This window comes from Polypterus senegalus, chromosome 2 (assembly GCF_016835505.1).
Source record: "Polypterus senegalus isolate Bchr_013 chromosome 2, ASM1683550v1, whole genome shotgun sequence".
Lineage (NCBI taxonomy): Eukaryota > Metazoa > Chordata > Cladistia > Polypteriformes > Polypteridae > Polypterus > Polypterus senegalus.
This window is the reverse complement of record NC_053155.1, coordinates 310,712,029-310,732,030: the sequence shown is the minus strand read 5'-3', so window position 1 is coordinate 310,732,030 and position 20,002 is coordinate 310,712,029. Positions and strand designations below refer to the sequence as shown.

Here is a 20,002-nt window from a genome sequence, read left to right as displayed (position 1 = left end):
GCTGGAGAGATTATATCTCCCAGTTGGCCTGGGAACACCTTGGTATCTAACCTGCAGGAGATGGAATGGAAGTGGGGTGTCCATGCATCTCTACATAGGCTGCTGCCCCCTTTGACCTGGACCAGATACACTTTAGAAGATGGATGGATAGGTGGAAATTAAAGCAAATGCCGATTAGAACCAAAGGGTCAACAACTGGACATTCCAAAACCAACAGCATTAAATATTTCGAAAAGAAGGAAACCACTGGAGGTGCAAGTAATGTCAAAGAAGCAGGCCGTCCTAGGAAGGCTAGCTGATGGCAGTAGTATTGTTAGAGCTGTGAAAAAAAAATATAAAAATAAATTAAAAAAATAACATCCAAAGAAATAAACCAGCTTACAGGGTGCAGGGGTGAAAGTGTTATTAAAGAGCATAAGCTGCCATATAAGGTGCAAACCACTCATCAACACCAAGAACAGAAAAGCCCATCTGGAATTCCCAAAGATGAGTCAGAAGGTTTCTGGACCAAATTTTTATGGGCAGATGAGGTAAAGATTAACCTTTGACTGAGTGATAGGAAGGGAAATGGGTGGAGAAAGAGAGGGGACTGCAAGTGACGCTAAGCACAACAGTTCACCTAATGAAGTTCCAAAGAGTTCATCAGACAGAAAAACAGTGGAAAGTTATAGACTGGCCAAGTTAGTGTCCTGATTTAAACCAAATTGAGAATAAATGTAAGAGGAAACTAAAGTCAGCAAAGCACCTGAATAAGCAGCAACTGAAAGAAACTGTCGTAAGGGCTTGGCAGAACAGCCAAATTAATTTGGCCCAGGTTCTGGTGATATCAAAGGTTCATGACTTGGGACAGTTGTGTGTAAGGGTTATGTAACCAAATACTAACTTTAATCAACTTTATTTTGCTTTAGATTCATTAGTCTCAGGTGGAACTGGGGCACTAAATGCCACAAATATTTTTTCCAGTATTGTTATATTTAAACCACTGAAATAAAATCTGTACTTTAGTCTCACATTCAGAGTTGCAGTGGTAGCGCTGGTGCTTCTCAGTAAGGAGACCAGGATTCATGTCCCGGGTTCTCCCCGTGTCTGCGTGGGTTTCCTTGAGGTGCTCCAGTTTCCTTCCACAGTCCAAAGACATGCAGGTTAGATGAATTTGGGACACTAAATTGGCCTTTGTGTGTGTATTTGCCTTATGATGGACTGACGTCCTGTCTTGGGTTTACTCCTGCCTTGCACCCTATGCTAGCTGAGACAGGCTTCAAACAACCCCCAAACGACCATGGTCTGGATTAGGCAGGTTATCAAATGACGTGTAATAAGTTTATATGTTTAATATATCACTGTGCTCTGTACAAAAAATATTTTATAAATCTGCTTCTCACATGTACAGTTAACACAAAGCCAGATTTAGCACACGGGCTCATCTTTTAGAACCATTAGGCAAGCATTTTAAGACAAGACAAGTTAAGAACAACATGCACTATTTCTGTGTGCTAGAGTCAGCATGAAATTGTATTGTGTCTTTGCCTTGTTTGGAATTGTATTATTCACCTAAGTGAGGGCCCGCACATGGAGAAAGAGTATAAAGCCTTGGAAACTTTGCCTGGCACACCTTTGAAGCCGACGGACGGATAGGAGATACCGTCATCCCTTTCCTGAAAATCCTTGCAGTGTAGCGACGAAAATGGCAGACTGTATACATCGAGCTCCCACTTCGGTAAAAGTCTTGTCATGGCTTCCTCGTCTGTTATGCCGCGTAAATCGTCATTAAAGAAAGTTAAGTTACTTCTCCTATGTGATTTCTTACCGCCGTATCACTAAGGGAGGGGTATTGCCTTTTATTATTATATCTATATAGTTTTGGGTTATGTGACATGCCGCAATTACAAAAGAACTTATTCCAACCAGGGAGCTAGCGCCCCCTGCTGGATAGACATAAGAAAAATGAGCCATATTACCTTAATGTCCCATCATGCTTTTTACTGTACAGTGTAATCAAACTGTGCACCAACAGTGCCCTGGCTGGGATTTGAACCCACAGTTCTAGTGATGCGAAAAAAAAAAAAACTGCTCTGACCACTGTACCAGTTTTTTATTAACCATTAATCTTTACTTTATTAATAAGTATAAACAACATGTGCAGTCTTATTTTGGACAGAGCAAATGGGACTACAATCCAGTATGACACAGAATTTAATAAAGAAAATGTTAAGACTGAAATACAAGCACAAACATGTAGGAACGCAGGTTTACAGTATAATTGTTTTACCTAACTGCCCTTTCCAGTTAGGCAATGGAATGTTAAGAGAATATGACAGGAATAAATAGGGAGTTGAAAACACAGACTGTACCAACAACTTTTTGCTTGTTCTGCCCTCTTTCTAGCCAGTGCCTTAATCACGATGCCACTTTCCTAGCCACCACCTACATTGTGAGATCACTTGAACTAGGAGAAGATGCAGCAGAGTAAAGCAGGTTTACAGTTGTTCGTATGGGAAAAAGACATGCATTACAATAGTTTTATTGACTTTATTCACAGAAATGAATGTCACAGTGAACTTAGCCATAATATTGTAGGTGCTCAAATTGTGAGCGTTCATTATTTACACATTCTTGTAGTCTACTTGGGACACTCAAGCACCCTTTGGTACTTTATTGTCAATTCCTTGACATGCTTCTGTTATGGAGTGAATCATATTATCCACAGTGTTTTTTGTGAAAAGACTTTCTCTTTGACCAGACCCCGAAAGAAAAAGTCCATTGGGGTGAAGTCAGGTGATCGTGGTGGCCATTCCACTGGCCCTCATTGACCTCTTCACCTGTTGGGTAATTGTTCATCAAGAAAGTTGCTCACTGTTATGGCAAAGTGTGGAGGAGCTCTGTATTTTTGAAAGAAGAAGTCGTCATTATGATGCTGTCTCTGGAACTGTGGTAAAACGGGGTCATTCACAATGTTAAGGTACAGTTGTATGGGGGGGATAAACAGGTCCAAGTACCCTTTTACACAAAAGACCCACCCAAACTGTAATCCCTTGCTGATTCAATTGATCTTCTACCATTAAGTGGGGATTTTTTGTTGAATAGTAGAGAAGCTGTTCCAATTTACAGTACATGAAAGTTTAAATTGAGCTTTGTTGGACTACATCATTTTATCAGTGATGCCATTGCCTTGTCTTTCTTCATTCAGAACCACTTTGCAAAATAGTTAAACGATGATCAGGATCATCATTTACGGTAATAGCCTATGAATCAATCTTGGCCGATACGTTTTCAACCTAAAATGCTGCATCAGACACCTCGAAGATCTACGGGGACCGCCCAACTCAAAGGAAGCTCTTTGTTTTGATTTTTTTGGGGCTGTTCATAAATGCCTGACTCACTTCATTTCATTTTCTTGGGTGTTAACACTAACCGGTCGACCACTTTTTAGAGCATTACAGATGGACTCTGTTTCATCAAATTTATTGTGTATTCTGTAAAGTGTTTGTCTACTTGGTGAAGGTGTATCAAATTCTTCAGTCCATTTCTGACGAACCTTTTTGGTATTCTCTGTCTTCCACTTTCGTTGGGTTAAATTACTAGCCATTCACTACCTAAAAGATAAATCATAAGGTGGGATACAAAGTAATAAGATGATAACTACAAATAAACGCAACAATAAATAAATAACACAAGAATAAACTCTGGTTTTTGTACTTGCAACTGTAAACCCACTTTTGCACACCCTGTAGGACTGAGTCTATTTCAGAGATCTAAAACAGTTAATTAGACACAAAACCTCATTGTTACTTCTGAGCAGTGACTGGAAACAGAAAACAATCAACCATTTTATCTGGTTTATTGTTGTGTGTCAATGAGATCAAACTTCATTTTTGGTAACTGCAGTCGGTGAAGCACATACACAATACATAACAGGTTCCACGATATACGAGGTGTGCCTGTTAAATAACGAGACTAATTAAATAACTCACCTTTATTTATATGTATTACAAATTTAATGCTTGTCCCCTTCAATATACTCCCCATTAGCACTAATACATTGCTGCAGTCTTGTTTTCTACTGGTCGAAGGCATGGAAAAAAACCAGTTTCTGTCAGCTGTTGTAACACATTCGCCGTTTTCTTCTTTACAGCATCAACTGACTCAAAACGTGTCCCTTTAAGCACTGATTTCACTTTTGGGAAAAGATAAAAGTCACACGGTGCTAAATCGGGTGCATATGGAGTATGTTCAAGTGTAGTAATGTGCCTGTCGGTCAAAAACCGCTTTACAGAAAGTGCTGTGTGAGCAGGCGCATTGTCCTGGTGAAGAATGAAACCATTTCCCCACAGTTGCGGATGTTTTTTTCAGACTTTTTCTCTCAGCTTTATCAAAACTTCCTTTTAAATAATGCTGGTTAACTGTTGTGCCTTCTGGGACACATTCTTCCAAAATTACACCCATGATATCGAAAACCACAGTGAGCATGGCTTTGAATTTTGACTTGCTTTGACGAGCTTTTTTCATTCTTGGTGATGACGGTGTTTTCCAGTGCATTGACTTTTAAACGTATCATTTTTTCGGCACACTACAGAAAACGCAAACCAAACTAAATGGCGACTCACAATCAACTGAACGTTATAGAGTGTTACTGCTTGTCATGCAGGTTCACACATGTTCAAGGTCACCACGCATGCAGTTATAACCGGTTCTGACTGCTTTGTTTACTAGGTAGAATCACAGTCTCGTTATTTAATAGACATACCTTGCACATTTCACAACAATGTTAAGTAATTGATGTGGTACACTGAAAAAAAAAAAAAATTATTTGGCAGATTAATTTTGTTGGAAGTACATCTGTTTATTTTATGGGCCCACTCTGTCCATTATAAAAATAGTGATGGCCACAGCCTAACCCAGCAGACTGCACAAAAGTGAGGAAGAAATCTTGGACAGGACATGAGAATATCAAAGGACACACATCTGTAGTCTCCAACTGAATCATTAATAACACTTTAGAATGTGAGTGAGACCCAGGAAGGCTTTGGGTGGTCTGTGTGACATGGGGATAAATCTCATCTTCTACATCAGTGGTTCTCAGACTCGATCCTGGGGACCCCCTGTAGCTGCAGGTTTTTCTTCCAACCAGATTCACAATTGGTGGTAATAATCGATAACAACAGATCTCATTTAATTAGCTAGTCTTTTTACTCTTCTCATTATTCTGCACTCAGAAAACACAACAGTATGGTTTTTTACATTTATAAGACATTTAGAATTATTTCTATTTTTTTTTCTAAAGCTATAAATGCTTATTTCTCGGTTGTTGCTTTCATATTATTTTCCCAGTTTCCTGTGTAGTTTGCTCCCTTCATTTAACCCTAATAGTGACAATTAACAACCAGCATAGCAGACACTTGGCATAACAAAAGCAGCAACGAGTTCAGTGTCGGGCTCACTAATTACTTAATACGACTTAAAAAAATGACATACTCCCCATATAACTGCTTATTACGTTAATAAAAATCTACCAAACTTAGTATGTAATTTCTACATTGACTCCAAAACACAGAAGCTGAGAAATAATGACTCAATTAATTAGGCTAAGAGTCCAATGAAAAACAGAAGTTGGTTGGAACAAAAACCTGCAACCACAGTGGGTCCCCAGGACGGAGTTTGAGCCACTGTTCTACATAATAACCAGACCTGTTTTGAAACCTAGGGTCAGGAAGCTGTGAGACAGCAGAGTTAACTACTGCACCACCACATCACACTCTATTAATGTAACCTTTTCCATAGCTATTCCCATTTTTATCTGGGAGGAAAGGGGTTGCTACTTTTTGGACTACACTTTAGCATTAGAGGTTTCAGCAAGATATTTATGGCTGGAAACCAAAACCCATCAGACAAATCTTTCTAACACCCTCTCTTTTTATATATATATATTTTTCCAGATAGTCTATTGATAACAGCATTTTCCAACCATATGCAAGAGTAATGTAAAGGCGTTAGATTGTTTCTTTATATCTAGCACAATAGTTTAATATCCTCAAAGACCCCATAGTGTAAGTCTGAGTGTAGATTGCTTACAGGGAAAAAAAAATGTAATGGGAAATCATAAAGTAACAGTAGGTAATTCATTAGAGGGGTGGGTCTACTTGCACTCAAGTTTAAAAAATGGTTCCCCAGACACACTGTCTAATATTGAGATGCAGATTTCAAGTTGACAGGTCAACTATTAGCTAAACAAACAAGCTAGACTGAATGGTTTATTCTCATTTGTCAAATTTCTTATGTCATACAGTTTATATTTACAAATAATTTGCATTTATACAAATCAACTAAACAAGCATACTAGTACAATTCTCAACTTTAGTTCCACAGAGTGAGTAAAAAAGCAAGGCACGTTACTGCACAGGCTCACAAGAGTTTGTGGTGGGGGCTTAAACAAGCAGCCTTGTGCTGTAAAGTCAACAACTCGCACAAAAGATGGTCATACTGCTTTTCTTTAATGTCGTCATATAAAGAAAACCATACCAAAACATACTGCACAACAGTACATCTGTTTGCACGTTTCTGCAGTACAAAGACCTGAGAATAATGGAGTCTGTGATAGGCACAATACATCACTGATTGAGACTGAATTGGTGATACTGTACTTTACACTTTAACATGTTAGCCACTAGGGGGCTACAGTGCATGCCTGCATATTTTAAAACACTGCAGTCTAAATCTTATTGATAGAAAGCTTGAATGGTATGCTACTGTAAACGCATTTAATGAAATCGGACTTTTACAGAGAATCAAGCCAATTAAAAACTGTATTCTTGAAATGCAACCCAAGAAAGTGACAAACATTTGTGTGAATACTCAAGTACCAGGGTGTTGTACCATGTTAGCCATTACGGATCTAATGGGAAGTAAAGCAAAATGGCACCTTTAGCCAATAAAAGTTGACATTTTGCTTGACTTCTCATTATGTGAATACATGATTTATAAGAAAACAGAACCTATATAAGCCTTCAATATTTAACTGGCAAATAAAACAAAAGAAGTAATGCAGAACTGAAAATTACAAAGCTTTGTTAAATGTGACAAATTAATTTGGCAATGAAGAAATTTGCCACTGGGGATGGCCCATGTAGCCCCAAAAAGGAGATCACCTATCCTGTTAATTTTCCAAACATGTTTTTTCCATTTCAGAAGTGCATGGAACCATAGCGTAAAGTCGATGTCATATTGCACAACTTCTATTCAGAGATGATGTCAAATTTGATGACTGCAGTTCCTGATGTCGTTGCTTGACTATGTCAATTTGCACAACTAGAAATTGCAGGGTGTATCAAATCAGACAGCTGTTTAATGATTTTTCCAGCAAAATTTCTCATTTTCAAATGAATCACAAGATTGCCCCTTTTTCTGACAGCCAATAATGTACTGTATGAATGCTTTACACCAGTGGTTCCCAGACTTTTTTGGCCATGCCCCACGTAGGCCTCTCTAAAATCATGACGTCCCCTACTGTAACATATAACTTATACTTATTATTACCTGTTCAAAAAGTGAACTCCTGCTTACGTGGAGGAAGCCCATAATGTCATTAATGTGGTCTAAACAAGCTTCCAAAGAACATGGAAACAAAAGAGGGAAAGGATAGTTGGCAGTACTGACAAAGAAATCAGTTAAAAAAAAAATAATAATATAGAATAAATATGAAAATACAGCAAATACAGTTTTGATATTCATAAATATAAAATAATTTTAATGACAGCTTTTTCTGTAATATTTTGGTAACTTTATATTTTTGTTATATTGCAAAATTTTATAATCATTGTTACAATTCATATTATTTTAATGGTAAAAACAATTTTAAAGTGGAAAAACCCAAGCCGGTTGTAAAATCATATTAAAGGGTTCTTCACCATCCCTTCTATCCATCCTAACTACAGGGTCACAGGGGTCTGCTGGAGCCAATCTCTGCCAACACAGGGAGTAAGGCAGGAACAAATCCTGGGCAGGGTGCCAGCCCACCGCAGAGCACATACAAACACACCCACCCACACACCAAGCACACACTAGGGGCAATTTAGAATCGGCAAAGCACCTAACCTGCATGTCTTTGGACTGTGGGAGGAAACCCACACAGACACGGGGAGAATATGCAAACTCCATGCAGGAAGGACCCGAGAAGCAAACCCAGGTCTCCTTACTGTGAGGCAGCAGTGCTACCACTGTGCTGCCCTAGGTAATAATTTTAAATTATCCCAGTATAATATATCTGTAAAAAAATATTTTTTTTCTATAATTTTTAACATTGAATTTGTTTTTTCATTTTATAAACTGTTTAACGTACCTAAATTCTCGAATTGCCCCCTTAAAAAATCAAATTGCCCCATGTTGGGAATCACCGCTTTACAGGTATTGTGAGTTCAGCCACAATCTCTGCCTTTGGTTTTCCATTCAGTCATAGTATGTAAACCATGCGACATCAGAAACATGAGCCTCTCTTCTGTTTGTGAAGTCCAGAAACACCAGACTTAATATTCCTCATCCCTGCATTATAAGCATTGTACTTCCAGCTAAGTGCTTGATGGCTCTTAGGCCACATACAACTAGCCCACTCCTAGGACCCAAGACAAAAATCAGATTCATTCATTCACTCGCCAGCTTCTGTTCGAGTCGCACTACCTCTTGCCATGTGTTGGAGTGCATCTTGCCTCCGCTTAGCTAGCGATACCTGTTTGTTCAGCAGACATTATCATCTACAGATTGTTAAGGGGTAACGTTTGACGTTTTTGAGAGAGAGATCAGAGCTCCATGTGTTTTAGAGGGTAGCGGCTCATTGCCAGAGATATCACGGCCGTGTGCTTTTCTCCCCACGCGGGGAACGCTTTCCCGTCAAAACTGAACACGATCAGATACAGTGGCAACGTCTATTGATTTTTAAAGTTTGTCCCGTTTCATTACTATGTGGGTGAAGCCACAGGACATAGCTAGTGTTTTATAGGGATACTGACAGCAGATTTCAGTTCTGTGCCCAGTCAAAGGGACATTTTGTCCCTCAATACTGAGGAATTGAAATGGCTAACATAATTTCAGTCACAATGACAACCTGTAATACACTGAACCGCAGGCTTCTTTAAGAAACCCAACGAATGCCCGGTAGCACCACCTACTCCAGACTCGTCCAATTCTGTATCAGCCTCACAAGGTTCATCCTAAAAACATGAATCAAACAGGAATGTTGAAAGAACAATGCAGATTTTCTGAGGGATACATTTTACTTTACTTGTGAGCAAGCAATGGCCACTGTGCGATATCTATAGTGTGGTACTATCAAATGAAAGTATGAAGCTTTCAGCTACAAAGATATCTGGAAACAACAAATTTTACTTACAAAAGAATATTGTTTGAATTTTTTTTTTTTTAATGAAAAAAGAAAACCTTGAGGCTTAACAAAAATATTCTAGCGTGTTTTGTACAACAGACACTCTGGGCATCACCCACATACAGTATAAGAAAGCACACATAATAGCAGAGCAGCTCATCTTGCATTGTACAAAAGACATGTGAACCAGAAATCCTAGACGAGTCAACCACCTGCAACCTAAAACAGACTCCTCTCTGCACTTGCTTGATTTAACCCTGATTTTGACAAACTTGTGAAAAAAAAAAACCAAAAAAAAAAAAGACAAGCCCAGGTTACCTATACTGATAAATAGAATTTTATTTGTTCCCATGGGGAAATATGGCTTTTTACACAAGCTCTTTCAATAAATAAATACATAAATAGATAAATAATAAATAAATATACCAGAATGACTAAAAAAAAAAAAAAAAAATTTTTTAAATAAAGAAAACTTCCGACTTGAGGGTACTAACTACAGTGTCGACACAAAAGTTAATATAGTATGTGACTCGCACATCATTTCTCAGTCAGTCATTTGGAAGCAGTCTTCCTCCAGGAAGAAGTCTACGTGGGACTGATTTTTTAAACCTGCTCCTGCAGTTCTCCATCCCATGCACGCCTGCTCCCACATACACCTGGGTCTCATTTGTCCAACTACTGCCCGCACCCTAACGGTTTTGTCCCGCTCCCGCCTACAGAAACACATTGTTTCCATAACCTTAACGATAAGCCTGTTTAACATAATCGTGTACAAGGTGGTGGTTGAAGCTTTCCCCTCTTTGGCCCAGTTGTCCTTTTCACTTTTTTTGTGACAGTTCTGCTTCATTAGTATTTTATTACAGATCATCTGATGGGACTTAAATTTAAATTTCTGAGCACAATTCCACATGTCTCCTTCACAGAAAGCAACCAAACAAAAAAGAGCAGATTAAACAAAGTGTCTTGTTAAAGCTTTGTAAGTAGGCAACTGCTTACTGTTTCATATGGAAATAAAGTATGAGCTATGTTAATATTATTGCTATTTATTCCACAAAAATGTGGAACAGACACAGAAGGTACTGTAGGTGCTGTCTACGTACACATTTTGTTGTAAATATAAGGTTTTCTAGTTGGCATACTAGAATAACAACTCACAGTTATTTTGCTCATCAATACAAGCACACTGCAACCCCGTAAATGCCAAAAGGGACTCTGCTCTGTTGGACCCTTGAGCAAGGCCCTTAACCTGCAATTGCCGAGCACTTTGAGTAGTGAGAAAAGCACTATATAAATGCACAGAATTATTATTATTAAAGCACTGCAAATGTACAGGCATCTCCGCATCTACTCACTAGCTCTCAGAGGAAAGAGGGCATTACTAACAGCTGTCCAGTGAACTTCACTGCACTCTTTGACTCAGTGCAGTTGCATTACGGTGCGATTATTACAAATCTCTTTTTGTTCCTGCGCCTTAGCGATCCTCCTAAATAAAAAGATATAAAAATATTGTATGTTATGTCAGTTTATTGATTATATCCTGTCACTTTGTCTTTACATTATAAAAAACTGATCACAAAAATAAGAAGCTTTGGGCTACGAAATGTTGCTAATTTGTAGAGCATGTGGATAGGAGTTGGTGCAGAACAGTTCGTTGAAATGTTCTTTCAGATATCATAATATCGGATTCTGTATCAGCTGCAACTTTGAACGTTTTCAGAAAAGAGACCACAGTTTTAAGTATCTTTTTGTTGATACGGCCAATAATCAAATTGTTGTAACGCTGAATCCAGTATCTCAAAATTAGAGTACCATCTTGTCTCCCCAGACTGAGTGATCTCGTGAGCTTGCCTTGCTGTCCAGTATGTTTGTAATACCTGACTGACATTTTTACACTAGACAGAAGCTGTGCAACTTCGAGGTCACAGACCAATTCATGCCTAATTGCTGAACTGGTCAGCATACATTTTACAACTGTGGCATTTCCAGAATCGCATGTTTCATGCTACAGTATATTTATTATGTCATTTTTGTACTAGGATTATTATTCTATTGGTATTAACATGAATAATTACTGAAATTGGTAAAAAATTATGGAAAAATTCAAAAGCAGTCATATAGTAGATGTAGCAGGCATTTATATGGTATATAGCAGGGGTCCTCAGTCACAGTCCTGGAGGGCCGCAGTGGCTGCAGGTTTTTGTCCTAACCCGGTTGCTTAATTAGAAAGCAATTCTTGCCAATAATTTAATTTCATGGCTTGTTAGTGCTTTAACTCTGCTATGTTAGGTCATTCTCATACCCTAGATTTGATTCCCCTTTCTAAGGATATCATTCAAATGATTTGAAGGCTAAAATGGATGAGTAGTTCTCAGTCCTTCACTTTTTTCTCTTCACTTTCCTTCCAAGTATTTAATTAAACCCAATAGTGCATCATAAATACACATAGGTGTCAATGGTAACAAGCTAAATGGAGAATGCTGCTGTCTTTTGTCATTGCATGTTATTTGAATTTAAAAACAAGAATACAACTGTTTACGACTAAAATAAACAATAAGGGTTCAAAATCTTAACGAGGGAGACAACTAAAGTGAAGCAGAAGTGTCACTTGAGCAATAAGGGCTTCTTATTAAGCAGTTGGGTTGGAGCAAAAACCTGCAGCCACTGCGGCCCTCCAGGACTGTGATTGAGGACCCCTGGTTTTTAGGGTAAGCGGGTTTGTAAAATGGATGGATGGATGCATGAATGTGTTAAAACTTTATATAACCTACATACAGTATATGGGTAATCATAAGTCATTATGATTCATACAATTCTAATTAGCGGAGTGTGAACAAGCCCAGACAGTAGAGTGACCTCGGGAGCTTGCCTTGCTGTCTAGTATGTCTGAAATACCTGACTGACACTTTTACACTAGACAGAAGCTGTGCAACTTTGGGGTGACAGACCAAAAATATTGAGAACATTTTCATTCCAACCAGTTTTACATTTAGCAAGATGTACTTTTGCCTGAAATGAAAAAAAATTAATCTCACCTTCTCACACTGCCTTTTTCTTGCTGTTAATCATGCATATAGAAAGGCATGGCAGTAAACAAGTAACATTAAAGTTTTGTATTTTTCCCATAGTTTTAAGTATTCCCTCAGTTAAGCTTGCTTTTTGTATCATATCTACTTTTGTACTCCGATGCCAAGTAATAGTCACGAATAAAAAAAAAAAAAGAAAGAAAATTAAAGAAAAATAACTAATTTCCTATGTAACACTTAAATGCCTTTTACAGCCATATAATCATTTAACCCTGGCTGGACTGTTACAAACAAGAGAGGGAAAAAGCAAGTGTAAAACAGATAGGAGGCAAGCCAAACCTGTAGCCAGAAGAGCCTTCCAGGACCAAACTCTGATGGTTTGATCCACTACTTATGGAGTTGGTCCACTCAGTCCTGGAGATCAAGCGTGAATTCTGGGCAGGAACACTAGCTGGTATGCAACTTACATTTTTTTTTCTATGCAGTTTTCTGAACTTTTTTATGTAATCTGAATCTAACAACTTTCATAAGTAGGTGAAAGAAGTAATGAGAAGAATGGAATTAACTAAGCGAGTCTGATGGACAGCTCTTGTTTGACACACCTTTAAGTAGGTCGTCACAATTGACAAGGCTGGCTATATCATTTAGGTGAACTAGGTGGTTGCCTACAGTGGCAAAATGTAGAGGGCAGCGTTTATTTTTTTAAACAAAAAGACACTGACTTAAGAACAGTCAGACTCAATACAACTGCCCAACTCTGATTACCCTATTATATAGTCTTATATTAGCTATGTAGACTAATGATGTTTAGTCTTAGTGTCCTATGACCCATATAGAAACATTTTACGGGTGGTCTTCCAAATTGCAGGATGCATTGCACTCCGTTTTAATAGAGGTTGTTTTTATGGTGAATATATTTATTTTTTTTATTTTCATGTAAAAGTCTCATTGCTATCCGTTTCTGACTCTGAACCACCAGCGCATTTACATCTTTTTATTTAAAGTGGAGCCATTCCGATGACACGCAGATGTAAATGGATGTACTTTACTTGAGCCACATATGCTCACATGTCATTACTGCCTCTCTTATGACTAAGGAACCTTACATGAGGTCTTTTGTGAACGGTCTTCCAAATCCCAGAATGCAGTGCACTTGTTATTTGATGTTCACCATGTTTGTTTATCTTATTTTTCTGTCCTCATTTCGACATTGAGTTGATGCACATTTTGGCTACATGTAGAGATTTGTCTTTCCTTTTCTTCTTTTATTTTGCAAGCACAGTGTATTATTTATGTGCCTGTTAAATCCGCAACAAATGAGAAATAAAAATACTTCAGGGCTGGATTTGTGCCAAATTGCTGAACTGGTCAGCATGTATTTTACAACCTTGGCATTTCTAGAATTGCATGTTTAATGCTACAGTATATTTATTATGTAATTTTTGTACTAGAATTATTCTATTAGTATTAACATGAATAATTAGAAAAAAATATATATAGAAAAATCCTAAAGCAGTCATACAGTAGATGTAGCAGGAATTTACATGGTTTATAGGGTAAGCGGATTTGGAAAATAAATGGATGCATGAATGTTATAAACTGTATATAACCCACATACACTATATGGGTACAGTATGTGTACAAGTCATTATGATTCATACAATTCTAATTAGTGGAGTGCGAATGAGCCCAGACAGTACCTTTAAAAGAAACTGTTCCTAAGTTTACAAAGATTAGGTCAAGAAAAAAAGCAGCTTTGAATTTCAACGATTTGCATTTTCATCATTGCAAGGAACTTCAATTACACATTTGCTTGTAAAAACCGGCATTCTCTTTGTAAAATGAAACCACCATCAACCAATTAACAGATTATTATATTTGTGTGTATACATTTTATAAATAAAGCATATGCAGTTCTAGATTCCATCCATTTTCCAAATCCACTTACCCACAGTATGATCAAAGCATAGCAAGCATCTGGTGCATGGCAGGAACAAACCCTAGATTTGGCAGCAGTCAGTCAGAGGATGAACACACACACAGGAGTAAATATAGCAATGCCATTTCACTTAACATGCACGTTTTTGAACAGAAACTGGAGCATCTGGAGGAAACCCATGTGCACATGGGGAGGAAATGCAAACTCCACACAGGACTCACATTAAAGGTCTCCTTGTTGCATGGCAACATCACAACCACTGTGCCTTTACTAGGTCTAAATGCTAAATGAAATTTATATTCATTTATATCTGTAGGAAACTGATAATTTCCTTTGAAATAATTTACCAACAATTGGCTAATCAAATTAGCTTGATGGGCTGAAATGTAACAAAGTGTATTCCCGCCCCACAAAAAAATAAATTGCATTATTTCAAAAACGTATTGCATTGCTTCGTAAAATTTTACGGTACACTGTATTAAGTCCCAAGGTGAAATTGTTTTTGCATGACCTTTGGATTGTGTCGTTTTGCAAAAGTATTGTATTATTACCTGGTGTGGTCAGTTGCCATTGTGCACTTCGGACATCTTGCGACAGCTAATGAGGGGAAGATTAAAGATGTACATAGTGTGTAATCAAGTGACAAGGATTGAACAGAAATCGTAGGTACATATGTAATCCATGTGCAGAAGGATCAATTTGATTCACAAAGGTTTAGGGTTCCTGGGAGCCAGAGGTTATCACAGCAGCACTGGGTGTAAGACAAGCAGCAACAAGCTAACTTTAATATAGTACCTTCTGCTACGGGCACATGTGTGGAGAGCAAGGTTAGGACGCATGTAGTTTGCAATCAGGTGAATATACCTGAACAAAAATGGACATACAGTACATTAAAATTTATTTAAAGTTTACCACAGATGTTTTAACAGAGGCAGAGTGGTGGTGCAGAGCAAGAATTCCTGACTCCCGGCGACAAGGTGTGCCTAAGGTTTGCACGTTCTCCCCATGTATGTTCAGTTCTCTTAATCTTCCTCTCTCGGTCTCCCCACACGTATACCTGACATTATCTGCAGCAGAAGGCTAAATCTTTGAATAACTGGAAATGGCGTCAGGAATACTTTTCGTGTGACAAAAAAGTTTAGTAATCCTTCAAGTGATGTGAAATAAATGACATCCATCCCTATCCAGAGCCCCCAGTTTCAAAATAATCTATATCAAATAACAGAACTAAATTGATACTTTATTGTTTTGCATACGTTTTTACTTGGCTATGCGACTGTGATCTAAAAAGGACCATGTTTGCTTCCTACCTTAAAACCAGTGCTGCTGCGATGATCACTGGCTCCATGTGACCTTAAATTGGCCCTATTAAATGTAGCCCCCCACATTCAGTATTAAATGTACACTTATATTTTAATCTGTACCTCTCTAGCCATCGGAAGACGTTTGGAGCACGTGGCTGCACGATATTACCAAATCACAGCCGTCAACATCTTTTGCGTAGTTAAATAAAACAAAGAAAAACTTTTTTGAGTTGCGACCGTAGAAACGATTTTTCTAGTTTTCCGGAACTTTTATCAGGTGGTTCCAAGCAGCGAAGAGACTACCTCGGCTGCAAAAAATGCTGGACGGGACGACAGACGCAGGAGAACAACCAAGCGGGGTCATTTTAGTGTCATCGTTCGGTTTAATCGTACGTGCCAAAACTGTGGGATATCTCCATCAACAACAATGATTAAAAATTGGGTTTCGTATAATTATACGAATCACAGTAGGAAAAAGCAGGAGTGAGATTGCATTAGTCCACTACCCCCCGGGGAGCACGGAACTGCCAAACTGCCTAACAGCGCGCACAGAAAGCAGCCGCAGCCTCCCTGACCGAATCTCAACTGCCATACTACTCTTAGTCTATTAGCAGGTGCCAATTAATAACATGTGTATATATTTACAAAAAGAGAAAAAGTAAGTTGGGTTAAATCGTAGCAACCGCGACAATTGTAATACGAGGGAAAGCCCACCTCTGCTCATCATCCGGGATCACCCGCCTGAGTTTCTAAACTAACTCTTTTACGCGCACGCGCACTGGCAGTATTTATCATAGAGGAAGGCGGAGACACGTAACGTCACTTCCCTTCCTCGGTCGTACTTACTTCCCAGTTAAAAAAAAGAAAAAACACACACCTCCGAGCGAACAGAGTATTAACCAACATGAAATAAATCATCGCTTGAATGCGAAGAGCAGAGCAGCGATGATTACTGTAAAGGCCTCTCCCTCTGTATCTCACGAGTAAAACGGCGATTCTAATCTTCTTTCAGATTTACCAGGAGCCAAGAAGCGACAGCGAGTGCCTGAGCAACATCAGGGAGTTCCTGAAAGGCTGCGGCTTGTTCAGAGTGGAGGTGAGTTCTGTTTCTTTTTTTTTCATGGTGTTCTGGCTGTACTTGTGTCGCTCCCAGATTTGTGTGTGTGGACTCCGGTGTGTACCCGGCCTGGCCTGGGAACTCCTTCCTTGTCTGGTGGATCAGCCTGGCAGCAGTCCTCAACCCGAGGATGAGGCGTCCTTTTGTTTGGGGTTCTTGCGTGTCGTAAGACTAGTTTCTAAGGTGTTATTGCGTGGATTATTTTTTTTCTATTCCTCGGCTAGAAATATTTGCATCCATAATCCTGAGTTAGGTTATTTAAATACTCATCTGCTGAGACAAATCAAGGTAATATACAAACTTGTGTTTTTGTGTAGAATCTAGTAGTCTTTAAAAGAGCCAGTAAGGGTACATGCAAGTCATTTTTTTGTCCCAGGGAAAGGAGATTCAGTACATTCAGCGCTGCAGGGTTTGCAGTCTCTTTCTTGTTTTGTAATGTGTTAGGTATAATCACAGCTTTGATTTATGGCAGTCCTAATTCTAACCATGTCCTTGGTCAGAGATTACAGGTTTTAAGTGAGACAATTTATCTTTCAGGTATTATTTAGCCTATTACACAACTCTAAAAGCTGATTGTATTGTTTTACTTTAATTCCAGAGAGGTAACCTGATGACTTCTCTTATTTATAGGAATTAGATCAGTAAGCTTAATGTGCATCACAAGTACCTTTAATGGAAGCAATTATTAAGGAAAAAGACAGAACATCACATGTCAAGAGAAGGTGTATTACCAAATTGTCAGCATAGGTTCAGACAGTGAACGTCATGTTTCACTAATATGCCTGAATTTTGTGAGGAAGCAACCAAAGTAAACAATAAGAGAGTTGGTTCTCAAAATAATTTTGATAAGGTGCCACGTGAGAGATTAGTGATCAAACAAAAAAAAGTGAGAATTCAAAGCGTTACATGTAGGTGTGTTCAAAATTTCTTCAAACAGAGGAAGCAAAGGATTATATTAAGGGATACCTTTTGAGAGTGGGGTGATGTTAAAAGTGGGGTCCCCCAGGGATCAGTGCCGGGGCCACTGGTCCTTTATATGCTTATACATACACATAAATGATCAGGGCAAAAATATAATCAATGAGCTGATGAAGTTTATAGGTGGTACCAAACTAAATGGAGGAGCAGATAATAGAGACTGTTGTTAGAGAGGGTCTTGAGTAGCATATAAGGCTTAGCTGGTTAGTGGTAGTTGAATTGTAATGTGTTTTAAGTAAATGTAAAGCATTACACATAGTAAGTAGAAATGTTAAATTTGAATACACAATGCGAGGTCTGAAACTAGAAACTATATCTTACGAGAAGGGCCTAAGAGTCATAGTGGAATCATCACCATCAACATCCAAAACCTTCAAATTTCAACTATGTTATTTTAGATAATCTTGGTGAATAAACTGGACGAGCTTGTTGGGTTGAATGGTCCATTCTGGTCTTGAATGCTCTAATATTCTAGAGTGCTAACTTGAATCTTGCCATATAAAACAAGTATTATGTTTAGTCAAGTTATTGTCATTTTTCAATGACACAATGCTTGCTTGGATGTCTTCTTAGAATAGTTGACAAAAATTCAATCCAAAAAATAAATAACTATACATATACACATTATGGTTCTTATGATTGATTGTTTGGCAACCTTATGATTTGTTGGTAGGAAATGTCCCTGAATCTGCTGGTGTGGGTGTCAGTGATCCAGTACTGTTTCCTTGAAGAAGATAGGAGTAATGAAAGTGACTTTGCAGAATGGCTGAGGTCTTTATTTATGCCGTTTGCCTTCATAAGATAGCAAGTGTTGTGTATGTCCCGAAAAGGTGAGAGCTGGGTGCTGGTAATGTTCTGTACTGCCTTCACCAACCTCTGCAGTGCTATACATTCTTGAGCCAAGCAGATGTCATACTAGAGTATTATACTGCCAGTGAGGATGGACTGCTCTGTGCATCTGCAGATGTGGGTGAAGAGGCGATGGAGAAATGCTGCTCTCAGACATTTGAGGAAGTAGAGACTGTTGAGCCTTTTTGACAAGAGAAAAAATGTGTCGTGCCCACTTCAATTCATCAATTATGGATGGTCCAAAAATTTTAAAGCTGCTCCTTGTTTTAATAGTATCCCCTCCAATGTAGATAGCAGCGTGGTCTGTCTTCTGCTTTCTGAAGTCTGTGATCAGCATTTAGGTTTTGCTGACATTAAGGCTGAGATTTTGTCCTGAGCCATTGAGTCAGCAGGTAGATCTCTGTAAGTTGTTTTATCATTGTTGATAATAAGGCCTATGATGGTGGTGTCACCAACAAATTTAATTATGGGGACTAAATTCTTGTTGTGTATTGAATAGAATTAAATGCAATACTATATTATTTGCACAGTGTAGTTATTTGCTGTCAAATATGATCAAGTTTAGGTCGTTGACTTGCTCATTTCCCTTATGGATTTATGTTATCCGCAAATAGAAACTCAAAAATAGAAAATATTGACCTAAACTGTAGGTGTAATGGGTGTTTTCTATCTCCTTTTAGGGCCTTTATCTGTTGGAACTATTTTTGTCTCCTGCAAATAATTAGTTTTCTTTTTATTTAGGCACTGATTTTATGGCATGACAGAAGTGCTTTTAGGCGCTTTATAAAATTCTTATCATTTGCATTTGTAACCGAGGCCATTTCTGTGTGAAACAGTTAATTAAGGAGACACAACAGCACCTCTCCTTCCTCACATGATTAACAAAATCTTCACAGGTACTTGCCAACTTGCACATATTTTTTTCTGAATGTTTACTGACTAGCTGTGTCACAGTTAAGAACCGCACCGGCTGAACTTCTGATTGCAGGGCATAACCGAGGGTGGTGAAGACAGCACAGATCATTAAAGGACCGGACCTTCCACCTGTCCAAATATTTTAGGCAGGTCATATCAAGAAGCGCTGTCAACTGAGGCATATGCTTTTTTTTTTAATCTTGTGATTCTCTCTGTGTAAAATCAGTAGGTGCCTCAGTAACCCAGTTATTCACTGAAATAATGGTTTCTAAAATGCCATAAAAACCCTTACTCCTGTTAGATAAACTGGGCTAGTGGCCTCTGAGAAACCTGGTTAACACAATTAAATTTCTCTGCAAGTAATCAGATTTTGTGGCCATGTAAACCCTTAACTAGTTTTCTGTTAAGGATTTTATTGTCTGTGCATGTCTGTTGTACTCTGTACAGTGGAATTAAAGAGACTACACACCCCTGCCAAAATCACAGATTTTGTGTAAAAAAAAAAAAAAA

The 20,002-nt window shown here is 38.4% G+C and overlaps 1 protein-coding gene across 2 annotated transcripts in view; it reads left to right on the top strand.

Annotated features, from left to right (window-relative positions):
* arhgef7b (Rho guanine nucleotide exchange factor (GEF) 7b) overlaps positions 1–20,002 on the top strand; it is a 235,691-nt gene that overhangs the window by 7,376 nt on the left and 208,313 nt on the right. For both annotated transcript variants that reach the window (XM_039745898.1, XM_039745900.1), the window contains exon 2: positions 16,646–16,729. In XM_039745898.1, the coding sequence (XP_039601832.1) occupies positions 16,646–16,729 (84 nt within the window). The remainder of the gene's footprint in view (positions 1–16,645; positions 16,730–20,002) is intronic.